The sequence below is a fragment of the Zeus faber genome (assembly GCF_960531495.2).
Source record: "Zeus faber genome assembly, chromosome: 12".
Taxonomy (NCBI): Eukaryota; Metazoa; Chordata; class Actinopteri; order Zeiformes; family Zeidae; genus Zeus; species Zeus faber.
The window spans coordinates 27,134,574-27,160,707 of NC_137196.1; the positions used below are offsets into that span (position 1 = coordinate 27,134,574).

The window sequence follows — 26,134 nt, forward strand, 5'->3', positions numbered from 1 at the left end:
AGATGAGATGAAATGATGATGGAGGGACGGAGGACGGGCGGAAATGGCTGAAATGGCTGTGAGACGCCGCCGAACAGAAGTCACATTAGGACCTTATTGTGCGGCCGCAGGAATCGGGCCAATGTGACCAAAGAGGGAGAACGATTTAACAATGTGTGCCAAGGGGTAAAAAAAAAAAAAAAAAGCCGAGTGCAGGCCACGTGATTCTGGCCTGGTTTTCCACTCGCCGACGGGGGTTTTGAAGATGGCCGAGTAAAGCCCCAGATCGGTGGCGAATCACGGCGCCCTCCCGTGGGCGAACCGCTCGCAGCGCCGTCCGTCCGCTCGCCCGGCGCTCTCCGATGGCTCGCGGACGCCGGTGAGACATCAAGCAGCTTTAATACCTGGTCGTGTCGGGGTCGACTCGGGAGTGACGCCACGAGCTACAGCCAATCGGAGCAGACACGGGGCGAGGGGAGGAGTCGGGATGGAGCGTCAGCGTCTCCTCTGGGTTTTTAGTATATTTCTTATTCAAATTCTGCTTTTATCGGTTTTGTTTTAACCGTGATCGAGAATCGAATAAAAAAAGTAAAAAATCCTGTCCCGCGCACGGTACCGCGTCATTGCTTCCCGCGTGTGTTTTCCTGACAAAGCGTGGTTTGGAGACCCGACAGACCAATCGGGGATTCCTCCCGGCGAAAGATCTTGTGACGTGTGACCCTCTGTCACCGATGAGTCATGTCGTGTGAAACCTCAAAACCTCACGACCTCAAGACCCCCAGTCACAAAGCAGGAAGTTGTGTGGTGTGACCAGCCCGGCGGTCTGAGCGCCTTGAAAGTCGTGCGTGGCATAAGAATGCGTCCAGAGGGGGTTGAAGCTGTCCGGCTCCTTCATCATTTTCCCTTTTTACATTTTTATTTCCTGTCTCAACCTGGTCTACCCTGCGTAGGAAATTAAATTGAGGCCGAACAAGTCCAGGGCTCATTTTCTCCGGTCCAGGTTTGACGGAGAGACAATAAAAAAAAAAGTTTTTTTTTTTAAAACCTTCTCTTTCTCTTTCTCTTTCTCATCTCCCTGGCTCTGCCTCCGCTCACCGGGTTATTAAAGCCTCGTTTCGCCGCGCGGACGCCGGCCCCCGAGCTTAATTCCCAGTATGACGCGCTGGCGGAAAATGATTAACATCGCTATCACGCCCGAGCGTCCGCCCGGACTCACCGCCAGGCACCGACCGGAGGATCAACGGCGACAAAAGAATCGAAAAAGCAGAAGCCGGAGAGAGAAAGCCCAAACCCAACACACACAGCCCTCCGCCCAGTTTTAAAAAAGACGTCTTAAAAAGTCACTACCGCGGCAGTATCAGTTTAACATCTTTTTTATCTTTAACGGGTTTTTTTCTTTTGTTTCTTACTGCGTCTATTGTTTCTGAAACGTCTGAAATAAAAGAGGATCAATCAGTCGACACCTTTGACAATAATTAAAGAAATATTTATCAAAGAAAAAGCCCCAGTGGAGCTGGCTGTTTTGTCGTGGTTTTGTCTGTTTGGTCAAGAAAACCAGCGAGGTCGTGAATCTGGAAGAGGGGCGTTGGGACGTTTGGCCCGGTGGAACGGCGGGAATCAGACGACCCACATCTCTCGCAGAACGGTGGGAATTTGGAGCCGCGTCAAAACCATCGGCGGAAACGACCATCCCGAATCGGCGGCCGAGCGCCAGGAGGTTCAGCCTTCATCCGTTTGGCTCGACCGGCCGCACGACGCCACTGCTCCTGTCTATTGTTTTCATTCCGTCCTTCTTTTTCCTCGCTGAACCAAAAAAACCAGGACAGACCCCCAAAACATTTCTTTGAAATAGCTTTTTAAAAGCCAAATATACAAAAATAGACCATAAAATTCCCAAATGAAATAATTTAAAATAATATAATACAAACAAGATACCAAGACAAAAATAGCTACAAAGATTTTCCTCATTAAAAATATTGCCAAATAAAAATAAAATAAATAGTTAAATGAAAAAAAGCTAGAATAGCCAAAAAAAAAGAAATAGTTAATCATAAAAAAAGGCAAATTATAAAACAATTATAGGCTAAAATATGAAATTGTCTAGGTTGCGTATGCAACCACGGTTCCCTGAGGAGGGACTGACGGTCAGATCACGTAATCCAGTCAAAAAGCTCTGCATTCATGCCTGAAATGCAGAGGAAGTGACGCCGCGCTTCCTCCCCGCCCCCCCGGGTTTCTATTGTATTACTCATGGGACTGCAGACCCTCACACGATAGCATGGTGTTCACCAAAAGGAAGTTCACATAATGACGTACCCCGCACTGCCGCATCTGTCCCAGACATGTGAGTGGATGGGCGAGGAAAAATGCTCATGGTATACTTCCTGCAACACCTGCATTCTCAGGTCTGTACGCCACAAGGCACGTGGCAGCGCAGACCTAGTAACATCCAACATGTAAAAGCTTACAAATGTGTGTGTGGAGAGCTCCAAGACGCTGCCCGACATATATCCTCCAATGAAGCCCCCCTGAAGAGGACCCAAGAGAAGGACACTGCTCTGGTGGCGTGTGCGGGCAGGCCCTGAGGGGCCTCCAATGACAGGCTCCTGTAGGCCAGGTCTATGGCTTCAAACAGCCAATGAGCCAACTGCTCCTTGGACAGGGGCTTACCCTTTGCTTGGGAGCCGAAACACACAAACAACCGGTGCCCGTGCCTAAATCCTTTTGGGTGGTCCATATAACACTGCAGCACCCCAACCATGCACAAAGTGTTAAGCCTCTACTGCTCCTCCAAATTAAAAGGCGGTGGAGAGAAGGCTCCTTACTCAATGAACTGACTCCAAAACGGAGTGGTAATGACCTTCCGGGTGAAAGAAGCGTTAGGAAGCACGACCACAGTATCACCTCCACCCATAAACTGTATGCAGGATCGGTGGACTGACGGTGCCCGCAGCTCCCATACCCATTGGGCAGAGGCAGAAAACAAGGCTGTTTTCAGAGAAACGATCTTGCCTGCTTTGTGTAGGGGCTCGAACGGAGGCTCCGAGAGGGCCAACAAAACTACCAATATGTTCCGAGAAGGGATTAGGGACCTGAGCGGCTGGAATATCCGTGACACAGGCGTGTCCGTGATTGCTGCAGTGGGGCGACCCAGCTTTCTGGCCGTGCGTTGGGAGACCTCCAGGAGCTTGGCCTCCAACAGCCTCGGGGGGGAGGCTGGAGTTTGGCCAGAGGCTGGAGGGACTCCGTCTCGGCCCCCGAAGCATATCCCCCGCTGCGCTTCCTCTGGGATGTAACTCGGGAAGGAGACCGGTGGGGTTGTGGGAGGCGGAGTAGCACCAGGAGTGGCGGCGCTAACGGGACCAGCTCTTGTGCTTAGGCTGATGCCAACCGGGGGAGCGGGTATTTCCCCGACATCGCTCCCTGACGGCAGCCAGGGAGGGCTGGGCGCAGTCTGGGCACTCAACCTTACCTCCGGGAGCGCCGCCTCGGTGTGCCGCCTACCCTGGCACGCGGGGCAGGCCCGATGGCGGTCACCTCTCTGTGCCGTGTCCGCAGTCAGGGTACGACCCCCTCCATGTCATAACTCAAAAAAAGAGAGTTACGGACAAATGAAGAATGAATGTTGGAATATAGTGCCTCACCGAACGGTACTTGAACCGGTGACACACAGCGACTCACACGAGTGGGATCCGCCGGGTGAAGCAGGCCTGGAAACACAATTGTCTTGGTATGGATTCTTCTCGCGCGAAGACAGGAAAGAGGAGGAAGCGGAAGTGGAGCCACAATATATAACCGCAGCGTGGTCACTTCCTCTGCCTTTCAGCCGTGGATGCAGAGCGTTTGGATTGGATTACGTATCGGATCAGTCGCGTGAGAAACAGATCGCAGTCTCTGCGACAAGGAACCACAGAATATACCAAGTGTGATTCTATGCACAGGATTAATGATTGGCTTAAATCATATTCTGCTGTTATTAGCAGTGGACTTGGTTCATTTATTTGTGCAGATGCATGATTTTTTTATTTTTATTATTTTGTCCTACATCCAAGCATGAAAAGGGGATCGTTTGTGAGGTATGTGTTGGTTTTTACTTTGATGTGTTGTATATGGGTGCCAAAATTACATTTGGGACTCTGGGAATAAAATACCAATACCATAGCAAAACAAAAACTCATTCAAATTTAAATAAAATTAAAAAAAAAAATTATTTGCTGTAAACCTCCCCGGAGGGTGAAGCGGAACTGCTGAAAGCACCGTTTATAGAGTAGCCCGAGAAAAGCTGATACACAAGTTAAGGCCAGTTTCAGTTTTAACCGGTTTGGGTTGGAACCGTCCCCGTGGTTACATTGCTGCCAGAGAAGTGCATTCTGGGATAGGGTGACTCCCATACATCTGCACACCTGTTGTTGTTTAAAACCAATCGCTTTCCATTGTGCTTGGCACTGTGCATTGGACTAACTTAATTGGGCCAACAGACGGCAAAAGATACGATTATGGGATGAGATGAGATGAGATGAGACTTTATTAACCCATGGATGGACATTCAGGGGTTATGGCAGCAAAAAACAGAGCAGTCCAGAAAGAGATACGTTCAAATGAGATGAGAAATAACATGTGTACACATCTACCTACACAAGGTAACATGGAGCACTGTGTTAACTCAGGGCGCTGTGCGAACTCGTAGCACTATGCCAAGTAGTTACCAGTGAGGTGGCATTTAATCTACAGTAAAGCCTTGTATATACTCCAAAACAGATCTGGACACGCATGGTTCTGAACAGACTACATTTTGTCGTCTGTGGACGCATTTCACACATGAGCACTAGGAAAGGGTAAAACACAAATGTACCACAGGTTACCATATTTTACCGAAACAGTGGTAATAGACTGTATTGAGCCTGGAATTGGGCGATGATGACGATTTCCCAGTTCCATCTCATGGAGAACAGGTGGTGTGCAGTACTAACTGTAGTGAAAACGTGGTTTGCATTAGTAACGGTAGTGAACAGGTGGCGTGCAGTAGTAACGGTAGTGAACAGGTGGTGTGCAGTAGTAACGGTAGTGAACAGGTGGTTTGCAGTAGTAACTGTACTGAAAAGGTGGTTTGCAGTAGTAACTGTAGTGAAAAGGTGTTTTGCAGTAGTAACGGTAGTGAACAGATGGTTTGCAGTAGTAACTGTAGTGAAAAGGTGGTTTGCAGTAGTAACGGTAGTGAACAGGTGGTTTGCAGTAGTAACTGTAGTGAAAAGGTGTTTTGCAGTAGTAACGGTAGTGAACAGGTGGTTTGCAGTAGTAACTGTAGTGAAAAGGTGGTTTGCAGTAGTAACGGTAGTGAACAGGTGGCTTGCAGTAGTAACTGTGGTGAAAAGGTGGTTTGCAGTAGTAACTGTAGTGAAAAGGTGGTTTGCAGTAGTAACTCTAGTGAAAAGGTGGTTTGCAGTAGTAACCGTAGTGAAAAGGTGGTTTGCAGTAGTAACAGTATTGAAAAGGTGGCCTGCAGTAGTAACTGTAGTGAAAAGGTGGTTTGCAGTAGTAACTGTAGTGAAAAGGTGGTTTGCAGTAGTAATGGTAGTGAACAGGTGGCGTGCAGTAGTAACTGTAGTGAAAAGGTGTTTGCAGTAGTAACGGTAGTGAAAAGGTGGTTTGCAGTAGTAACGGTAGTGAACAGGTGGCGTGCACTAGTACCTGTAGTAAACAGGTGGCGTGCAGTAGTAACGGTAGTGAGCAGGTGGTTTGCAGTAGTAACGGTAGTGAACAGGTGGCGTGCAGTAGTAACGGTAGTGAACAGGTGGCGTGCAGTAGTAACGGTAGTGAACAGGTGGTTTGCAGTAGTAACGGTAGTGAAAAAGGTGGCCTGCAGTAGTAACTGTAGTGAAAAGGTGGTTTGCAGTAGTAACTGTAGTGAAAAGGTGGTTTGCAGTAGTAACGGTAGTGAACGGGTGGCGTGCAGAAGTAACGGTAGTGAACTGGTGGTTTGCAGTAGTAACGGTAGTGAACAGGTGGCGTGCAGTAGTAACTGTAGTGAAAAGGTGGTTTGCAGTAGTAACGGTAGTGAAAAGGTGGTTTGCAGTAGTAACGGTAGTGAAAAGGTGGTTTGCAGTAGTAACTGTAGTGAAAAGGTGGTTTGCAGTAGTAACTGTAGTGAAAAGGTGGTTTGCAGTAGTAACGGTAGTGAAAAGGTGGTTTGCAGTAGTAACGGTAGTGAAAAGGTGGTTTGCAGTAGTAACGGTAGTGAACAGGTGGCGTGCAGTAGTAACTGTAGTGAAAAGGTGGTTTGCAGTAGTAACGGTAGTGAAAAGGTGGTTTGCAGTAGTAACGGTAGTGAACAGGTGGCGTGCAGTAGTAACTGTAGTGAAAAGGTGGTTTGCAGTAGTAACGGTAGTGAAAAGGTGGTTTGCAGTAGTAACGGTAGTGAACAGGTGGCGTGCAGTCGTAACGGTAGTGAAAAGGTGGTTTGCAGTAGTAACGGTAGTGAAAAGGTGGTTTGCAGTAGTAACGGTAGTGAACTGGTGGCGTGCAGTCGTAACGGTAGTGAACTGGTGGTTTGCAGTAGTAACGGTAGTGAAAAGGTGGTTTGCAGTAGTAACTGTAGTGAAAAGGTGGTTTGCAGTAGTAACGGTAGTGAACAGGTGGCGTGCAGTAGTAACTGTAGTGAAAAGGTGGTTTGCAGTAGTAACTGTAGTGAAAAGGTGGTTTGCAGTAGTAACGGTAGTGAAAAGGTGGTTTGCAGTAGTAACGGTAGTGAACTGGTGGCGTGCAGTCGTAACGGTAGCGAACAGGTGGTTTGCAGTAGTAACTGTAGTGAACAGGTGGTTTGCAGAAGTAACGGCAGTGAACAGGTGGCGTGCAGTAGTAACTGATGTGAAAAGGTGGTTTGCAGTAGTAACGGTAGTGAACAGGTGGCGTGCAGTAGTAACTGTAGTGAACAGGTGGCGTGCAGTCGTAACCGTAGTGAACAGGTAGGACACTAAAGACACTTTAAGTCCATAATCCTGGTAAATAACCATTCCTGGTCTCACGTCCAGCATACCTTTACCTTTTTAGATTTCCCCTCCTCCTGTTTTTACCATATTGCTGAAGACCCTGTTCCCTGTGTTGTCCGCCTTTGTGGCCAAAGCGAAGCTGAGCGCGGTGTGTTTGAAGTGGCAGCGCCTCGCCTGCTGCTGGAACCCAAAAACACAAACCCAGCGTCACCCCTCATCTATTATGGAGGACCACACGGGGCAGGCGGAGGACAACATGGCCGCTCTGGTAGATCCCTGCCAGCGCTCTGGGACGGTTTTGGAACTCTGAGCGAGAGAGCTTTCACACTGGGAACTGGAGAGATTCTACTTTGTTTACCTTCATTTGGGATTGTTGTTAACACTGGATGCCATTTTATGACTCCTGTTGTGACTTGATGCCACTTTTTGACAACTATGTTTAGCTCACTGCAAATTATTGCGGTCAAGTGGAGCGTTAAAAATGTCCGAATTACATACAAAAGATGCAATTTCACAATCATACAAAGAGTCAACGATTAAAGTGAAAAATATTGTCGCTGGCAAAAAATACCCCCCTTTTTCTGGCCGAAGAAACAGAGTTTTCTGCAGTTGATTGGACTTGAATCGCCTTAAAGGACTCAAGTCTGAGAGCCCGGAAGGATTGGCTTTTCCCCAAAACCCTGAAAAAAAGGCTGCAGTTTGAGACCATGCAGTGTCCAGTCGATGAACCGGAACCAATGAGATGAATCACAAGCTGGCTTCGGGATCTGAGCCTCCCCGGAACTAATCCCGTCAAAAAGTTCATTTCAAGGTATACATACAGTATTTACTGTATAAACGTTGTTGAATGAACCTGTTTGCCTGAAGGGCTTCAGTGGGTTTTCCGGAGAAAGGAATGCGACGGCGAGCGGAATATCCGCCGCCGCCGCCGCCCCAGAGAGGCCGCCGGCGTCCTTTAGCGACAGGTGCTTGTTGGAGCTAAACAGGGTTGTCAACACCTCACAGGCTCCTTTGTTTCCACGTGGAGCCGAGCAGCCGACACGGCATCGGATTTATAGGTCGCGGCCTCAAACCGGGGAGCAAGCTGCAGCGACACCGGGTCCATCTGGCGTCACGGTCTGGTTCTATCTGCAGGCTGACCCACCCCCACGCCCACAGCTCCACAGGACCCCAACACACATTTCACGGTCCAATCCGGAAGAGAGAGCGACTGGGAGGACATGTAGATACTGTAGATGTGGCCGGTGGGCTAGTATCTCTAAGGCAACAACAGAGCATCAGAATAACATTTATTCAAAGAGATCAAATTAAATCTTAATCAAATTAAATGAAACCTTCTCACGGGTCACGGCACGGTGGCAAATGCCATGCTGCCCGGAAGCGTTCCGGGGCCCGGTGTTTGGGAACCTCTACTGTAGATGTTGAGGCTATGTAGTCCCTGCAGCGAACATGTTATTTTTTTCATCACATTTGGCGGCATCCACATATAGATTATTATTTTTTTTTTTTAACCGCAACTTCCCCGCACCCCCGTTAGCCCTGCACTTTCCTTTATCCATTTTGACGCCCTCATCCATCCACAGATTATGGGCTACGAGCCACGGCATCTGACACGAGAAACAGAGCAGAGGGGGAGGGGTGTGGAGATGTGAATAGGCCAGCCCAGTGTCAGCATTGAAAATGAACCAATGGGCCGCTGTCCCTGCTTTATGGGCCGGCCATTGGACAAATATAGCTATACAGCTTCTGCCCCCCCAATCAATAAGGAAGCAAACTGATTTAGAATCAACGACGAAGCAACTAACAAACAACAAACAACTATCAAGAAATAGTTAACAAATTGGTTGTTACTGTTTCCTTATTACTATTATTATTATTATTATTATTATTATTATTATTATCATCATCATTTTTATAATAATAATAATAATAATAATAATAATAATAATAATTATTATTATTATTATTATTATTATTATTATTATTATTATTATTATTATCATTATTATTATTATTATTATTATTATTATTATTATTATCATTAGTAGTTGAAGTAGTAGTAGTATTGCTGGAGAGTGGCTGGATTGTGAGAAGAAAGTATTTAAGCCTGGAAACAGTGAATGAGGTCAGTAAAAACAACCGTAAAGCCCTAAACCCTGAAACACCTCCTGGCAATGCTTCCTGTGATCGCAGTCCGACCTCAAACACCTTCCTTCACCGTCTGCTCCAGCTTCATCAGCACAAGGGCCACGGACCGGTCCGAAGCAGACGTTTTGCCTTCAAGGAAAAGATTACCTCCTAAATGATTAAAGCGACACCTCGGATAGTTAACATTCCGCAGCAGGACGGAGGGAAGGGAGGAGAGAGAGGGCCAGATTGAAGATAAACAGCGCTCTTTAAGAGGATAACCTTCACATGGGCGGCGTGCAAAGAGAAGAAACCAGCCCAGTCCCCGCGCGGAGGCGCCGCGGCCCGGCGGGTCGGGTCCGCGATGCGCGCCCGGCGCTCGCTAATAGATGCGAGGCGTGCGGAGGAGCGCGCAGGCCCGGGCCCAAGGTCGGCTATGCGTGATTATCTCAAGGTCTTGAGGCCGTTGACATTCAGCTCAGCGCTCCGTCCGCACCATCCGGCGGTAGATGAAGCTGCCGGCAAAACTCCCCTCCAGCTGACTAATCATTTGTGTGCGCAGTTATAATATGCTCTCAATGTCTGAATATACATATCATCCATCAGAGTGTGATTGTAATGTCTTTGGGGCTGGGAAAGGGCACTGGGAGTAGGTGTAGTCTATCCTACATCTAATAAATATGCATTTGCTCGGGGCTGAGGGAAGCGGCGGTGAGATCCGACGATTCATTTCCCTGCTACGCCGACACGGCAGATAAGCTCTGATTCAGTGCGAGCGTGTGGGAAAACACCTACATTTTAACTGGTGAACGGCGCTACTTCGACACGTGTACTTTTTATTTTATTTTTTTGTCAGGATGCCAATTCGTCGCCGTTTCCAGCCACTAGGTTCGAAACAGTAGATATTTTTTTGGGGGGGGGGGGGTGATTTTCTCATTTGACATTAATTCACTCCCCGGGGGAAGTAAAGCCAACGCTGCTCTCCAGAGGTCAAACCCTGAACACGCAGCGCCGGCACCTCACCACGTCGACGTCACCCGATATTTATATCCGAAAAGCAGCATTTAGACATGTCGACTATGAGGGGTTCCTCACCCTAAAATAGCTGCTGTACTGCGAGGCCTGTAGGACACACAGGTCCCAGAGCCACCTTGCCCTGTTTAAACTTTAGTAAGAGGAATTGTTGTTTTTTTGTTCTGGTCCCATGACAGTATAACCTTTTTTTTTAAATTTGTTTTTTCACCTTCCACGCGCCACCAACACCCTCCTCTCCTGAGTGAGTGTGGGGATGGGGGCTTTGCCTGTTGCTCGCTAGACCAACCAACGACCAGTGTACAGCCACACTGATCCTGGGTGCCTACTTGCCCGGATCCAGGTCAGGTGTGGCTGCTCCGACCCCACCCTCCCCCCACCACAGTTATGTTATGAAGAAAGGGTGGAGTTTTACACTCAAATAAACAATGGCGCAGGTTATACACAGCACAGTGATTTTCATGCAGGAAAACAATTCTAAAGTCCCTGCCAAGGAGGGTTGTCTGTCTGTCTGGTGGGACCGGTGGACCGGTGGGGCAAGTTATCTACGGCAACAGGAAGAATGCAATAATCGATGATTCCGTTTTTAAACGTATTAAATAAATGTTTTAATGGGAATGGAAGGAACTGAAAAGGAAATGCTTCTATTCCGCTTGGCTCCAACTCCAATCCAAATCAATATACCAAAGGGGCAGTAATGGTTGCCCGGTTGGCCTCGGCAACCAGAGTCAATTGGTAACCATTTAGTGACCTCTGGTTCCCCCTTTTGGCAACCACATTTTGACAAAAGGAATAGGGAAAGCGAACAGCTAAACGTGCACCCCGAAGTAAATAAATGTGTTCCATTAGTGATATTTAAATAGTACCGTTACAGTGGAATCATGGCACTGCACGTGCATTGGCGCGTTCACTCAATTGCGCAGCGGTGTACACAGGGACCTGTTCACGTTTTAAGGGCTTTCTTCGCCATCCGTGATGTGCAAACAACAGATTTACGCAGAGTCAGAGAGAGTAAAAGATTGCGTCCTGCTCATACAGTAATTGAACTCTAAAATCCCAGTGCACCACGGAGCGTCTCTCCTGCCGGGCTGCTGACAGCGCTGTCAGCCCGAGAGTCAATGACAGGGGACTGGCAGGAGAGCAAGGTTATTACAGTCAGGGATGCAAACAGCTTGCTTTTTCGGCGAATGTCGCTATTTTGACATCAATTTGGGTGACTTCATTCGGAGGGAGGCGGCATTTTTAAATGTTATAATTTTACACGCTATCAACGATCGATTAACTGGTGGACTCGTTCTCTGATATTACTTTAGAACAAAGACCCTGACACAGCTCTGGTCTCCGTTTGAAAGCGCTCACCATACATGTGAAATTTGTATCCCTGAACGGTTAACTAAAACTGAACTAAATACTAAAACGAGGCGTGAACAGTTTATTTAAAACCAGGCAGAAAAAGACAAAAAAACTAACTGGAACGATATTGTGTATTTACAAAACAAACTAAAACAAAAATACAGGAAATGTCTTCAGTTTTAGCGTTTTTTTCTTGTCAATTTGGGGAAATTTGTCAACACGTGACGTGTTCAGACGAGTTCATTCAGCCGGTTCTCACGTGATAAACATCAGGTCATAACGGACATTCATCCCGAACTCCCAAGGGAGAGCGGCTGATCGCTTCCCCGGGGTGAGGTGTCGAGGTGAGACTCTCAGCGCTGAGAGTCGGCTGCTGTTTCAATGGCGTATCGGGTTCCGTCTACAAATGACTCAAGCTGGGGTTTTTTTGTCTACATCTAAGTCTCTTCTGAAATCTAATCTACACTTTGCACAGCCTTGTGATTTCAAAATAAAAGCTGTTATTTAATTTACAATTTTTAAATTACAAAGTTCAATTGCTTTTTTTTTATACATATTTCGGATATTCCGCTCGCCGTCGCATTCCTTTCTCCGGAAAACCCAGCACTCAAACTAGGTCTATATAACTATAGGATATAGTCTTTGGCCTTTTGATTTCAAAATAAACGTAAAGTTTTATTTTGAAATCAAAAGGCTGTGCAACATGTAGTGTACGGCCTAGTATTATTACCCAGTCTGAGCATTATTGAACTTGAAGTAGAAATTTGAATAGAAAAGTTTTACTTTTAACAGATTCCTTCATTATTAATGTCAAACCCACTCGGGCCCTGGCCTAATGGCACCATAACCAGACGTGAGACTGCTGTTCTCTTCTGAGTAGTGGAACTTTCCCAGTTTTGACCCTCACCATGACGGAGATGTGCAGGATGCGGAGCTCCTCCTCGGCCGACTCGCCGCCGGCGCCCTCGGTGGGGGACAGGCCCGGCAGGTTGATGCCGCCGTCCTGGTGGTGGATGTGGAAGAGCAGCGTCCCGTTCTCCAGCCACTGCTGCCTCCAGCGCACCAGGGGGATGTCCTCCGAGTTCCCGGAGATCTCTGTTTGGCACAACACAACACACCCGTTTAACAAGGTTTTTTAAGTCGTATTGCTCTTTTCCTCAATATCCTCCATCATATCCTGTCTTATATAATTTTAGAAGGTACACAACAAACTTTTCAAGGTGCAATAACTCTTTAATGACAATACTTATACATATAAATATGGAAGGCTTCATGTTACAGGGGCCACGTTTGATGGGGTCTACGGCCCCTAAGGGGTAAAAAGGGGGCAAAATTAAGATTGTTATAATTATTTTATTTTGTTGAATTGTTTCCCATAAAGCATTGAATGTAAATAGGCTGATTTGTCTGAGCAACTGGCTTAATGCAAAGGAACGCGAGACGGGTTCTGGCTTCTTCGTATTTTCAAAGCATTACGGATACATCTCAATGCGCTGCTGTGGCATGGATTGTACTGTACTTGCCGTGTTGTAACAAAAGCTGGTGTTGCAAAAAAATAAAGTGGATGAGAGTATGACATAAAAGAGGATCTTGTCTTGAGGACAAGTTAAGTCGTATAACGCCTGTTACACCCGACCCGCATGCCTATTGTGATAACTTGACAAAATGTAATACACTGGCCTTTGTTAGGTGAAAACACCAACATTTTGTAATAACTCGACAAAACAACATCCAATTCCAGTCACAGTCCCAAAACAGCCCATATTTAACGCAGGCTAATCTGCAGATACCTATTCAGCGAAGGGAATCAAGGATGGACCCTTATTCCAGGATGGCTCGACATGTAATAGGTGGCAGGTCATTTCGTTAATGCCACGACATTTACATGGCGGACGCATCCTGCATACATTTACTATTTAAACCATTCCGTCTCCCACGGGCTCAAATTAGTGCCAGACGTTGTCACTCTCCATCCTTTTGTCCGGTGAAAGTGAAATCACTTGACATCGCTTGGCCCTCATTTGTGGCGATAGGGCAGCGGCCGCAGTAGCATGTGTTCACCAGGGAGGGCGCTGTCGTCACAGTTAAGGTTTTTTGTTTTGTTTTGCTGTTTTTTTTTTTGTTTTTTTTTTAGTTTGGCTCGGCCACTGGTTGAGAAAGTAGGAAACGAGAGGGAAAATTGGATGTTCTCACGAGAGACTTGGACAGAGAGTAGATGGCTTTAACCAAAGGAGCATTGTTGAGTTTCCTGCTTGGGTGTATTATCTCCATGACAATGCATTCTCCTCCTTCGAGACATTTGGGACGCTCGCCAAAAATGCACAGCGGGAACAGCGGAGCAGCGGAACAACAGAGGCGGACATTAAGAATTAGCGATGCATGGCCAAGTTCCGGGGATGATGTGGGGTTTACGTAAGGAGGGCGGTGATGGAGAGGTGCGTCGGAGCCCGGGGGGGCGGGGGGGGGGGGGCGAGGGCATCGGAGCGGAGAAATGAAGCAGAGAACGGCGGCCTGCTCAGACGCCCGGGATGTTAATCCAACCTCCCGCATCCAGATGCGCCGGGCGGCCTCCCGCTCCGTTCGCCGACCGCGTTAGATAACGACGCGCTCCCGCCCCGCTCGCTCGGAAGGAATCGCAGCTGACACGCCTGCGTGGGTTTACTGTCCGTTACTCGGTTCCCGGGACGTGTTTATTATGAGCCCTGACCGGCGTCGAGGGAGGGGCCGCCGCCGCAGCTCCCTGACGTGCGGTATGTGACATTAACTGGCGACAGAATAATGGGGTTCATCTATTTATTCATCGAGCAAATCGCGGCTGCAATGCGCTTCGGCGACAGGATGAAAGATGGTGTGGAGCCGCCACGGAGGAACGTGTTTGATTTCAGGCGTGATAATGTGCATCAACAACGCAACTTGACGCGGGTTCAGCCGTGGGGAACGCCCATCTTCGGCGGCAGACGAACTCTTGTCCCGAACTGATGGCATCGCATACAGAATTATTCCCCATGACTTTTTGTTGACCAATATATCAAGATACATTGCGGACGTACATATTGCAAAGCCACTTATGCTCACTAGGGGGCGCCTCATTGGATTATTCCAATGTCAGCTCCGAAAAATACTCAGTGCCACAAAACTAAAATGTGCAGCTAGTTAGAATGCAGAACAGAACAGAACAGAACATGCGGTGGGGGCGGCAAACTGAGGACAAACAGTCCATAAATATTGACTCTCCATAATATTTACAGGTTTGAGGGTGAAGGCGCAGTTTCAGAAGGAGTTCGATACATCATCCGCAAATAGTCACACGGATTTGGTGGAAAGTAAACGGATTGAGAGCAGCACCGGCTCACATCTTAACATAAGTCATCCTGTGCATAGAATCGCAATCGATTAAAGATTAATCTTAATCTTTAATCTTAATCTTAAACATTCTGTTGTTGTTATGTTTATATATTTGGCTATTTTCCATTTTGTTCTTTTGGTTATTTGTGTATATTTGTCAAATTCTATTTTATTTATTTTATTCGTTTTTATTTTATTATTTCATTTTTATTGGATTTTATTGGACTGTTAAGCAATTTGTTTCGGTTTTTAATGCTCATCGTCTGTAGGGATGCACCATTCCACACCAACAGAAATTCCTTGTATATATACTGTATAAGCTCATTCTGATCGTCTGCTGGAGGTAAAATAAATAAAAAAGATAATACATAGGATAAAAAATTTTGCAGGAACTATGAGAGCAGCGTTGCCATGGGACACGGGTGGAGAGATGCAGGGGTGGAGCAGGGCAGCAGGTGCTTAGTCTGCACAAGTCCACTTAGCAGCCTTTGGAGGGTATGTAAGTGTATTAGAGAAACAGAGCCCAGAGCCCGGGCTGATACACTACACCATTACCAGGATTACTACAAAAAAACACAGTAAAATACACGGCAGCAAGTTTTTTTTTTACTGCTGATCACAAGGTTATAAAAGGTGTAAAACCAGCCGAGGAACACCGTCTGAACACTGAGTTACAGCCAAGCCGCCTCCACCTTCTGCCGAGGACGACGATGACTCAATGGACCCCGAATGGAGGAATAAAAACCCCAAAAGGTGGAAGGTTGAATATGGATCCGTCTACTGAGTTCACCCTGAAGGCCAGGCAACAGGGTTTTGTTGGGGGGTAAATCCAGCGTCTATGGAATCCAGGTTGGAGAAAGACGACGGCAGCGACGCGCTCCCCAACTCGGAAACAAACCCCGCCCCTAAGGGACATACTCTACTCTGCCTTTACTCCATCTCCACTCTAGCCTACCTGTACTCTACTCTGCCTGTAGTCTACTCTACCTCGCTTCTACTCTACATCTACTCTAACTCTGCTCTATCTCTACCTCTACTCTAATATACCTCCACTCTAGCCTACCTGTACCCTGCTCTACCTGTAGTCAACTCTACTCTACCTCACTTTTGCTCTAACTCTACTCTACCTCTACTCTAGCCTATCTGTACTCTACTCTATTCTACCTGTAGTCTATTCTACTCTACCTCCACTCTAGCCTACCTGTACTCTACCTCTACTCTGACTCTACTCTACCTCTACTCTGGCCTACCTGTACCCTACTCTACCTATAGTCTATTCTACTCTACTCTACCTCTACTCTAGCCTACCTGTACTCTACATGTGGTCTACTCTCCTTTACCTCCCATCTAGCCTGCTTGTACTCTACTCTACCTCGACTCTACCTCAACTTTAGCCTACCTGTACTCTACCTCTACTCTACCTCTACTCCAGCCAACCTGTACTCTACTCTACCTGTAGTCTACTCTACCTCTACTCTACCTCCATTCTAGACTACCTGTACTCTGCTCTACCTTTACCCTTACTCTACCAACAAAGGCAGGGGCACGCTCCCCAACAAGCCAACAGCCCCAGCCCCCAATGACTTTCCAGAGCCCGCTCTATTGTCAAGACCAGCCATTACGCTGATTGCTGGCAAAGCCCAAGCCGTGGCATCAGGATAATAACCATGAAGCCTCCCGGACATACATCACAATCTGTATAGACACTGGAAGGAAAACAACAACAAACTAAAACACTCAAATGCTTTGGCTGTGGCGACGGTGGTAATTAGGCGGAGTAACAAGGTTTGGTCCTGACAGTAACTGATGTCCCGGGTTCCACAGTCAAGAGGGAGTTCCCTCGCTCCCAGTAAATAAGATTAAAGACTCCCGCTCGGGGGTTTAACCTAAATGCAAACCATGTGCTGGAGTGTGACAGGGCACTTTTTAAAAAAAAAAAGTAGACTCCCTGCCTCCCTCCCTCCCTCCCCCCCTCCTACCACCATCCATCCATCTCCCCCCTGCCCGGAGGACTAGTTTAGAAAGAGAGCCGGATTAATGAAATGGTCGTTTTGCTGCATCGGGGTTGGGTAAGAAGTGAGGAGAGAAGGAGCCAGACGGAGGAGGGAGACGCGCCCTCTCCGGCCGGCCCACAGGACTCGGCCAGGGACTCGCCACGTCGGCCATTTCGGACACAGCACTTCCGCCTGAAATCGCGAAGCCTCCCTCAAGGGCCTCCATAGTCCACAGCAGCCTCTAATAACCGGTATGAAAGGACGCCACAATCAAACATCTGGCGCGTAATGATCTGAACCACCCCTGGCGTCGTTCGCATTTTAATGATCAGAGGATCTCTCAGCGGGTTTTCTTGGGGCCAGAATAATTACTTTTATGGCTGGGGAAAGGGACCAAACTGGTAAGATTGCGTGATTATCCGACTGTTTGATTGATTGACTGATTGATTGACTGATTGGAAGCTCCGGATGGGATCAAAACAGCGGACTTGCTCCGGATTCGTTGAAATGACAGGAACCTCCCGATGTGATTCACAGAAAGGGAGGCAGGAGGAGCATCGGTACGGACGGCCGCAGAGGAAGACTGCAACTTACAGGCACTGAAACAGAGAATTCGAATTATGGCGAAACAGCGTTTGTGGAAAACCCCCGAAACACAGAAGAGATACACACCGTGGAGAATTTGCACAAACTCAGCACCTTTCTAATGGCGCGCTGGGAGAGCCCCTGATCCGTCATTCAAGCGAAAACAAAAGGCCGGTGCCACAGCGGAGGCGTTTTTAAGCATGAAGTGGATTAGCAGCAACTCCACAGAGGCTTGTTTACACATGCACTGTCTGGAAACTGGCCCGGGTTTAGCCCGACGATGAGGCCAGGAGTCAAGGCTGTTAGCACAAAAAAAAAACGTTTAAAGTTCTAAAGCAATTAATTATACATACCAAACACATAAACCTATAAACATATACAGAATAAACAAAAATGCAAAGATAGATTGAGTTTAAAGGCAATAGCAGGGGCGTGGCAGCCCGGTTGCTAATACTGGCTGTAGGTATAAAATATAGAGGGATACAGGGTAAGGGGTGAATTAATAGGTATACAATAATAAGGCATGCATAACAATGGATGAGCGCATATAAATTATTATTATGTAAGTACTACTGAAGTGGCGGAATTAAAGCAGTCCCCTCGTGTGAAGGCCCCTGGGAGCCACAGCAGGGCTCCGTTTTGAATTTGGAGGGGGGGGGGGGATTATGGCACGCAAGCCGGCGAGGAATCAAAGTGGAGAGGAAGTTCCCCTCGGGCGCGGTGGATCTCTCTCTTTATGGCCGAAAATATTCAAAAGGCTGCACTGATTACACCTGATTACACCTTTTAGGGGAATGTTTTTGATAAGTGTTGATATGATAACGATCACAGAGGGAAGTGACGGCACAGATGAGCGTCAGATCCCTGAACTGGAAAATTTTAAAGACAGATTAACTGCCAAAGGAAGAAGAGATCGGGGAGCCTACTCCTCTACTTCGTCTACTCGGCCACTACTCGACCTCTGCTCTACCTCTCCTTGGCCACTACTCTACCTCCACTCTTCTTCACCTCTACTCTAGCTACAGTATACCTCTAATTTACGATTAGTCTACCTTAACTCTACCTCCACTCTGCCACTAGTCTACCTCTACTCTACCTCTACTCGGCCACTGCTCTACTTCACCTCTACTCTAGCTAGATTATACCTCTAATCTACGATTAGTCTACCTCTACTCTACCTCTACTCGGCCACTATTCTACCTGTACTTTACCTCTACTCTAGCTATAGTATACCTCTTCTCTACCACTACTCTACCTTGACTCAACAACTAGTGTATCTCTACCTCTCTCTGCATCTACTCTACCCCTTCGCTACCTCCAACACCCACTACTCTACCTCTATCAATTCTAACTCTACTCTACCTATACCTCTACTTTACTCTACCCCTACTCTACATCTACTCTTACTATAGCTTTACCTCTCTCTACATTTACTCTACCAGTAGTCTACTACTACTATTCTCTGCCACTACTCTAACTCTGCTCGACTCAACCTATACTGTCATTCCCTCTGCTCTACCTCCCTCTATTCTACTTCAACTCCAACTATACCTCCACCTCTCTCTACCTCTACTCAACCTCTACTACTAATCTACCTTGTGTACTCTAATTCCCTCTACTATGCCTTCCTATACTCTTCCTCTATTGTACTCTACCACACTACTTTTCTACTGTATATCTCTACTCTTCTTTACTATACCGCCAATCTACTCTAATTGACGAGGTAATCCATTATTTGCATCAATACGTTGATGAAAATGAAGGATAATATTCAGGGATGGATCCCTGAATAGCCTCGGATGTTGGTCTGAAGGACCCCATTTCCTTGCTGGGGTCCCAAAATTCTCTAGATTCATCTCCTCTCACTCTTCTCAAAGGAGGAACATAAGCTGGGCTGGCCGGTCTGCTTGGACCTTTAGTCCCCCACACGGGGCTGGTGATGGCACATGGGATGTGCAGCAAGGCCTGAAGTCTCCACCCGGTTCACCCCACAGCCTATGGACTCGGGGTCCATCTACGGATATGGTTTGCTTGGATTTGTCAACATGAAGACGTAATGCACGATGGGTACGGTGGCAGAGTGCATTGCACTGCTGGGTGGAATCGAGCCAAGGACCTTCTTGCTGTGAACATACTGAATTTCATCAACATATTGATGAAAATAATGATTTACCTCGTCAGTTACAGTAGATTGGAGGTAGAGTAGAGAATAGTAGAGATATAGGTAAAATAGTGGTTTGGTAGAGTATAGTAGAGGTAGAGTAGAGAACAGTAGAGATATAGGTGGAATAGTGGTGTGGTAGGGTATAGTACAAGTAGAGTAGAGTGTTGACACCGCCCTCCGACGGTTTATCTCCCGATTAGGGGCCTTCCTGCGTGGAGTTTGCATGTTCTCCCCGTGCTCACACGGGGGTTGGTATATGTGTTGTGCCGTGTGACAAAAAAAGAATTGTCTCTTATTACAACATAAGCCTCCATTCACACAGGCAGTGACAAGAGCGACAGGAAGTCACTCACTCTCCACGGCAGCCAGCGGGGAGGGCGCCCGGCGCGACCAAAAAAGGAGTTGAGCTGAACTCAACTTCATGCAAATGGGGACCCGAACGAACGAACCGAAAGCGACAAAACCAGTCGACCAGACGGTCCGCCTGGCATGACGTCTAGAACAGCCATGGAGGATTGTGAGAATATACAACCTCCTCAACCCTGCCAACAAAATCTGTTTCTGATCAAAATTTGAGGTCGTGCCGAAGCCGGACATCGATTTATTTCCCTCTGTACCTTCCAGTTTCGAGGTTTGTTAACGTCATCTGGGAGTTCCGTCCGTCAATCGAAAAAACCTGCGTGGCACGGATGCTGTCGACGGACTTTGAAACCAGCCGTTACAGCTGTGAAATAAATTGATATCAGGCTTCCGCGCGGCCCATGCCTCGCCTCAACTTTGAACAGAAACGTATTTTGTTAAACAGTTGGGGAGAAATAAGAGATCGGATATTCAATCAATCCGCAATTGCCGCGCGCGGCACCGCGAGGAACCGCACGGCGGGGGTCGGATATGCTAATCAGGGGGCAGGCCCGCGAGCAGCGGGTTGTGGGAGACAAGACAGAGCTACAGACGAGTGTCAGCCACAGCCAAGCCAGATAAGACCAAAATATTCTTCAAATAGTGCCACGTATGATGACAAAAGCCAACATGGCGCCTCATTGGAATGGGGGTGAATCGCAACGTTTAATTTTAATGTCACCATTTCATTTTTATGTCAGGAAATAAACGTAGAACGCCGCGGAAGATTGTCGAGAGATGCCACTGAAACTAAAACATGTGAGGTTGTTAACCCCCCGACTGCCAGATCAAGCCCCGTCACGAGTGAGTTCTCTCTCTCTCTCTCTCTCTCGCTCTCTCTACTCGATAACCATCATCACAGAGCAACGGGCACCTGAGGGCGCGGAGATAAGCAGAAACTACTCTGCAGCGCTTCATTCTCCATCCTCCCATCCACGCAAACACAAAGGACTATTAGAGAGAGGGGAACAGAGAGAGAGAGAGAGGGGAGAGAGAGAGAGAGAGAGACAGAGAGAGAGAGAGAGCAAGAGAGAGAGCAACGGATGGAGAGACTCGTTTCCAGATAATTACTTAATGACAGAACATGGCTACGCCCTTCAGATTTGTCCTCAGAAAGTGATCCTACTTTTACCCCAGACACCACCCCACCAGACCAGCGTACGGGGGGCAGGAGGGGAGCGAGTGACTTGGGTTCGACATGCTTGGAGGACTCGCACCCCCACGCCCGGCAATCTAAACTGCGATTGCCAACAGCACACATTGAGCGCCGGGGTTTCCGGGGTGGCGGGGCGCTGGTGGGTTGGTGCTGGGATGTGCTTGGCCGGAAGGCGACTGGGTGGTGCCCGGGTCCTGGTGGCTTGCACCTGGTGCCGGGTGGTTTTCCAGCCTGCTGTGACCTGGCGGGCCTGTGGTCCGTGCCTGGCGCCCGCGGCCCGGGTTCTGCTCTTGTGGATGCATCTCACGCCTGCACATGGGCGTGGGTTGTATGTGTGCACTTCAACGGTGCAGGGTCACTTTGTGTTCTCTGGGACGGGTTTATGCTCCCCGGGTCATGCGTGGGTGTTGCTCCGTGGGCTTTCGCTGTTGTTGTTTGTTTCTATGTTTATGTTTTTGTATGTACACGTTGTTTGTTTCTATGTTTATGTTTTTCCATGTACATGTTGTTGTTTGTTTCTATGTTTACGTTTTTCTATGTACATGCTATTGTTTGTTTCTATGTTTATGTTTTTCCATGTTCATGTTGTTGTTTGTTTCTATGTTTATGTTTTTCCATGTTCATGTTGTTGTTTTTTTCTATGTTTATGTTTTTCCATGCACATGTTGTTGTTTGTTTCTATGTTTGTTTTTCCATGTACATGTTGTTCGTTTCATTGTTTATGTTTTTCCATGTACATGTTGTTGCTTGTTTGTTTGTTTTTCCATGTACATGTTGTTTGTTTCTATGTTTACGTTTTTCCATGTACATGTTGTTGTTTGTGTCTGTTTTTCCATGTACATGTTGTTTGTTTCATTGTTCATGTTTTTCAATGTACATGTTGTTGTTTGTTTCTATGGTTATGTTATTCCATGTACATGTTGTTTGTTTCTGTTTATGTGTGTCCATGTACATGTTGTTTGTTTCTATGTTTACGTCTTTCCATGTACATGTTGGTGTTTGTTTCATTGTTCATGTTTTTCTGTGTACATGTTGTTTGTTTCTATGTTTATTTGTCTCACCCCTGGTGATTCTCCCTCTTGGAGTAGTAATGATGATTAGTTGTCTAAAGACCAAAACATGGTGAGATGGTTCTCCAAAGAGGGGGATTGGTGGTGGTTGTGTGTAACAAAAAGCTGTGCTCCCATCATCCCACAGGTCGTCCACAGGACAGAGTTGTTGCAGCAGTTGTTGATGATTAAAGAATGAATAAATAGTGTCATTGCAGGTGGAGAAGTTGACTCCACTTGCAGACTAACTCTGTCCTAGATGCATTGACACAAATACTCCAGGTTGTATGCCAAGCATGCTGACAGCACAGGTTAAAAAAAATGGAACCTACTCTACTACTGTCTCTACTCGTCCTCTACTCCAGGTCTACTATCTCTCTACTCTATCCAACCTCTACTCTTCCTCTATTCTTCCTACACTGTTCCTCTACTTTTCCTCCACCCGACTCTACATCTGCTTTCCTCCAGTCTTCCTCTACTCTGTCGCTACTCTTCCCCCACCTTACTCTACATCTACTCTTGCTCTATTCTACCTCTTCTTTGTCTCTACTTTTCCTCAACTCCTCTTCTGCTCTACCTCCCACTACTCCACCTCTATTCCACCTCACCTTGACCCACCCTCTACTCTACAGCTACATGCCTCGACTCTCCCTCTACACATCTCTACTCAACCTGTACTGTATTCTACCTCATCTAATCCACCTCTACTCTCTCTCTCTCTCTACCACCCTCTACTCTACAGCTGGATCTTTATATATTTTTTGCCTCCAGAGACTAATTCCACAGTTAAATATTCACTTCACGCTGCAGAAGATGCTTTTTTTCTCCACCTAAAAAACCCTTGAATGACGCCAGCTGTGATGGGTGCCAAGTGGATGGGATTGGGAAACTCTTTGGGAGGCTGAAGCCAATCTGCTTCCTCGCACACAGCGAAAACATTTTATATTTTGGGTGTTTAGCGGCTGAAGGACGCTGAGGCTAATGAGTTAGCCGACTCCACACACGTTGCTCAAGGGCGTCGCACACTGACACACACGGGCTGCTCTCTTCAAACCCAAGGACGAGTGGAAATGTAACTTTAAAGGTGGAAATAAACCCAAAACGCTGCACCAAAACCCTGCACACCCTCTCAGAATTACAGTATGGGGTGAAGCATGGACTGGGGCTCAGTGATAGTGACCAAATTCAATATGAAAATCTATTTCTACTATGACTAATATTATTATTATTATTATTATTATTATTATTGTTGTTTTTATTATTATTATTATGATGATGATGATGATGATGATGATTATTATTATTATGATTGTTATTATTATTATTATTATTATTATTATTAATAATAATAATATGAATATTTATTATTATTATTATTACAACTATTATTATTACAATTATTAGTATTATAATTCATATTATTGTTATTATTATTATTATAAATACTATAATTATGTATATTATTATTTTGATGAATATCTTGATATAGATTGTTTGAAAATATTGAAAATATAAATATAAAAAAATAAATAGAGCTTTCAATTTTACCCACGATGAATATTTGAGAAACAGTGAAACATGAATAGGTGTTTTTGATTTGCGATCTAAGCAGTAGTCCCAAAAGGGAAGGGCTGTCCGGGTTTTCTGTTTGTTTGTTTCTTAACATTTCTTTCTTTTTCTGAGGCCCTTCTTTGACCAGCAGGAGGAAGAAAGAAAGAAAGAAGGAAAGAAAGAGGGGTGAGAGAAGGGGGGAGGAGGTGGGGGGGTTAGAGAAAAGATGCCATATGGCCACGCAGCCACGGCGCTGTGTGTTTGGATGGGATTTAACAGCAGCCAGGGAGGGAGGATGGAGCCATTCCACTCACATCCCCCTGTGGAGGGGGAGGGGGGGGGGGGGGGGAGAGGGGGGGGGGGGGTGGGAGGCGAGAGGGGGAGAGAGAGGGGGGGTGGGGGCGAGAGGGGGGGGGGGGACAGAGAGAGAGAGAGAGAGAGCGAGAGAGAGACGTCCTAAACAGCCCTTTGTTCCACTTGAATGCGATGAGCGATCAATCACAGTTGGACGTGGTTTTAAAAACGCACGTCGGGACAGCAGTGGACGGCCAATCACAGCTTCTCCAGCGGTCACTCAAGATACATAAATAAATGGAATCCGGCTCTTGTGTTGCAAGATCCAAACTGCAATGTGCACTAGGTGATCTCATTGACGAGTTCCAGCAGAACAGCGGCTCTGTGCTGGTCACAACACGTCTCACCCCAAAGCGACGACCGTCAGGTGCTGATGGAAGGTTCGACTCTGTTTTTGAGATTGGGTTCCTGACGACTCACTCGGTGTAAAGAGCCGTTCCATTCTTCCGACTCTCGGTTCGTTCGGGTCAGTCGGTGCAGCGCGCGGTGAGCGAGGGATGACTCCCTGAACGATGAACCAGAGGAGGAGGAGCTGGCTCGGCTCCGAGTTGTGAACGAAATTCTACCCATCCATTCATCTATCTATTCATCCATTCATTCATCCATCCATCTGTCTGTATCTATCCATCTGTCTATCTATCAATCCATCTATCCATTCATCCATAGGAACTCTGTCATTGTCTCCTTGTTTGGAGGAATTAGTAAAACAGGATCCAGGCTTTTCTCAAATGGAACCGTTTTATCCTGATGTCAGCTCATTTCAAAACACACGCCCCCTTCCAAAACGAAAGAAACCGAGAGAAAAGGAGAGAGAGAGAAAATGAGAGAGAAAAGGAGAGAGAGAGAGAAAGGGAGAGAGAGAGAGAAAAGGAGAGAAAGGGAGAGAGAGAGAAAAGGAGAGAGAGAGAAAATGAGAGAAGGAGAGAGAGAAGGAGAGAGAGCGGGATGGAAGTGAAATGACGGTTCCCGCTCCGTCTCATTGCTTCTCCCATTGAAACAGATGGAAGCAGCTTTAATCCCCTTCACATGTGAGATTAATTCGTCCATTTTGAGAAGAGAAACCCAAATAATGCTTCATTTATTCCGCCCCCCCCACCCCGTTTTTCCTCGTTGGAAATACCACGAGATGAGCAAAGAAATAAACCCACTTTGAAAACTACCTCACAAACTTTACAACAAAATAATACAACAAAATGTACAATCCTGTATACCTGTATTACAAATAACTTTCCTTCCAAAGAACTCAATAATAAAGTATTTCCAACCCATTCCGCTGCTTGGAAATGGACGTAAAGCGTTTTAAAATGGCTAACCGCCGGCAATTCAACCGTCCAATTTCTGTCAGCCCAAAGCCAAAAGTGGAATATATTCCAATTTAAAGAAAAAAGGAAATGTTCAAAACTTCATAATGGGTGAAGAAGTAAAAAAAACAAAAAACAAAAACCCAAACCTCACCTTGACTCCTGCAGCAGGGTTTCCGAAGGAGAGACGACACCGCGTTCCCAAACATTTTTTAGAGATAAACATCATCTCTGTAAAATTATTTTACGAACATTCAACCATCTTCGCAGCCTTATTTATAATTACGCATCAGTGCTATTTGATGTCACCGTATAATATATGAAGAGCACATACCATAATAATAGTGATTCAATCCCAAGACAGTCCTGTTACAAAAAAAAACAAACCTGCTTTTTTAATCATAAATGATGCCGACCCGGTGTTGTAATTCTTCAACGGCAATAAATAATGAGGAGATAATAAAACTATTAATTAGCAGGAGTGGTTCATAACCATGAGACATTTAGGAGCAAAAGGGTGAAGATGGAGGCATCCAGGATCCAGGATTCAGCACCGCCCTCGTGTTCCAACGGGCATCCGAGTCTACGCCTCGGAGTTTGATCCATACGTTGGAATTCCTCTGCATCCACGCCTTAAACCTGCTGCCGCAAAGAAAGACCTATGAAAACTGAATTAAGTCCTTCCCTTTTGTTAACTTTGTTTTTATTTATTTTTTTGATCCAGGTCAAGGTGAAAAACAAAATTGAATTGAAAGAAAA

The 26,134-nt window shown here is 46.5% G+C and overlaps 1 protein-coding gene across 1 annotated transcript in view; it reads right to left on the reverse strand.

Annotated features, from left to right (window-relative positions):
- The window catches only part of astn1 (astrotactin 1), a gene marked incomplete at its 5' end in the record, with an annotated part of 346,128 nt that overhangs the window by 282,011 nt on the left and 37,983 nt on the right, over positions 1–26,134 (reverse strand). Inside the window, one exon of the mRNA XM_080010501.1 lies at positions 12,385–12,572. Coding sequence (XP_079866627.1) covers positions 12,385–12,572 — 188 coding nt within the window. The remainder of the gene's footprint in view (positions 1–12,384; positions 12,573–26,134) is intronic.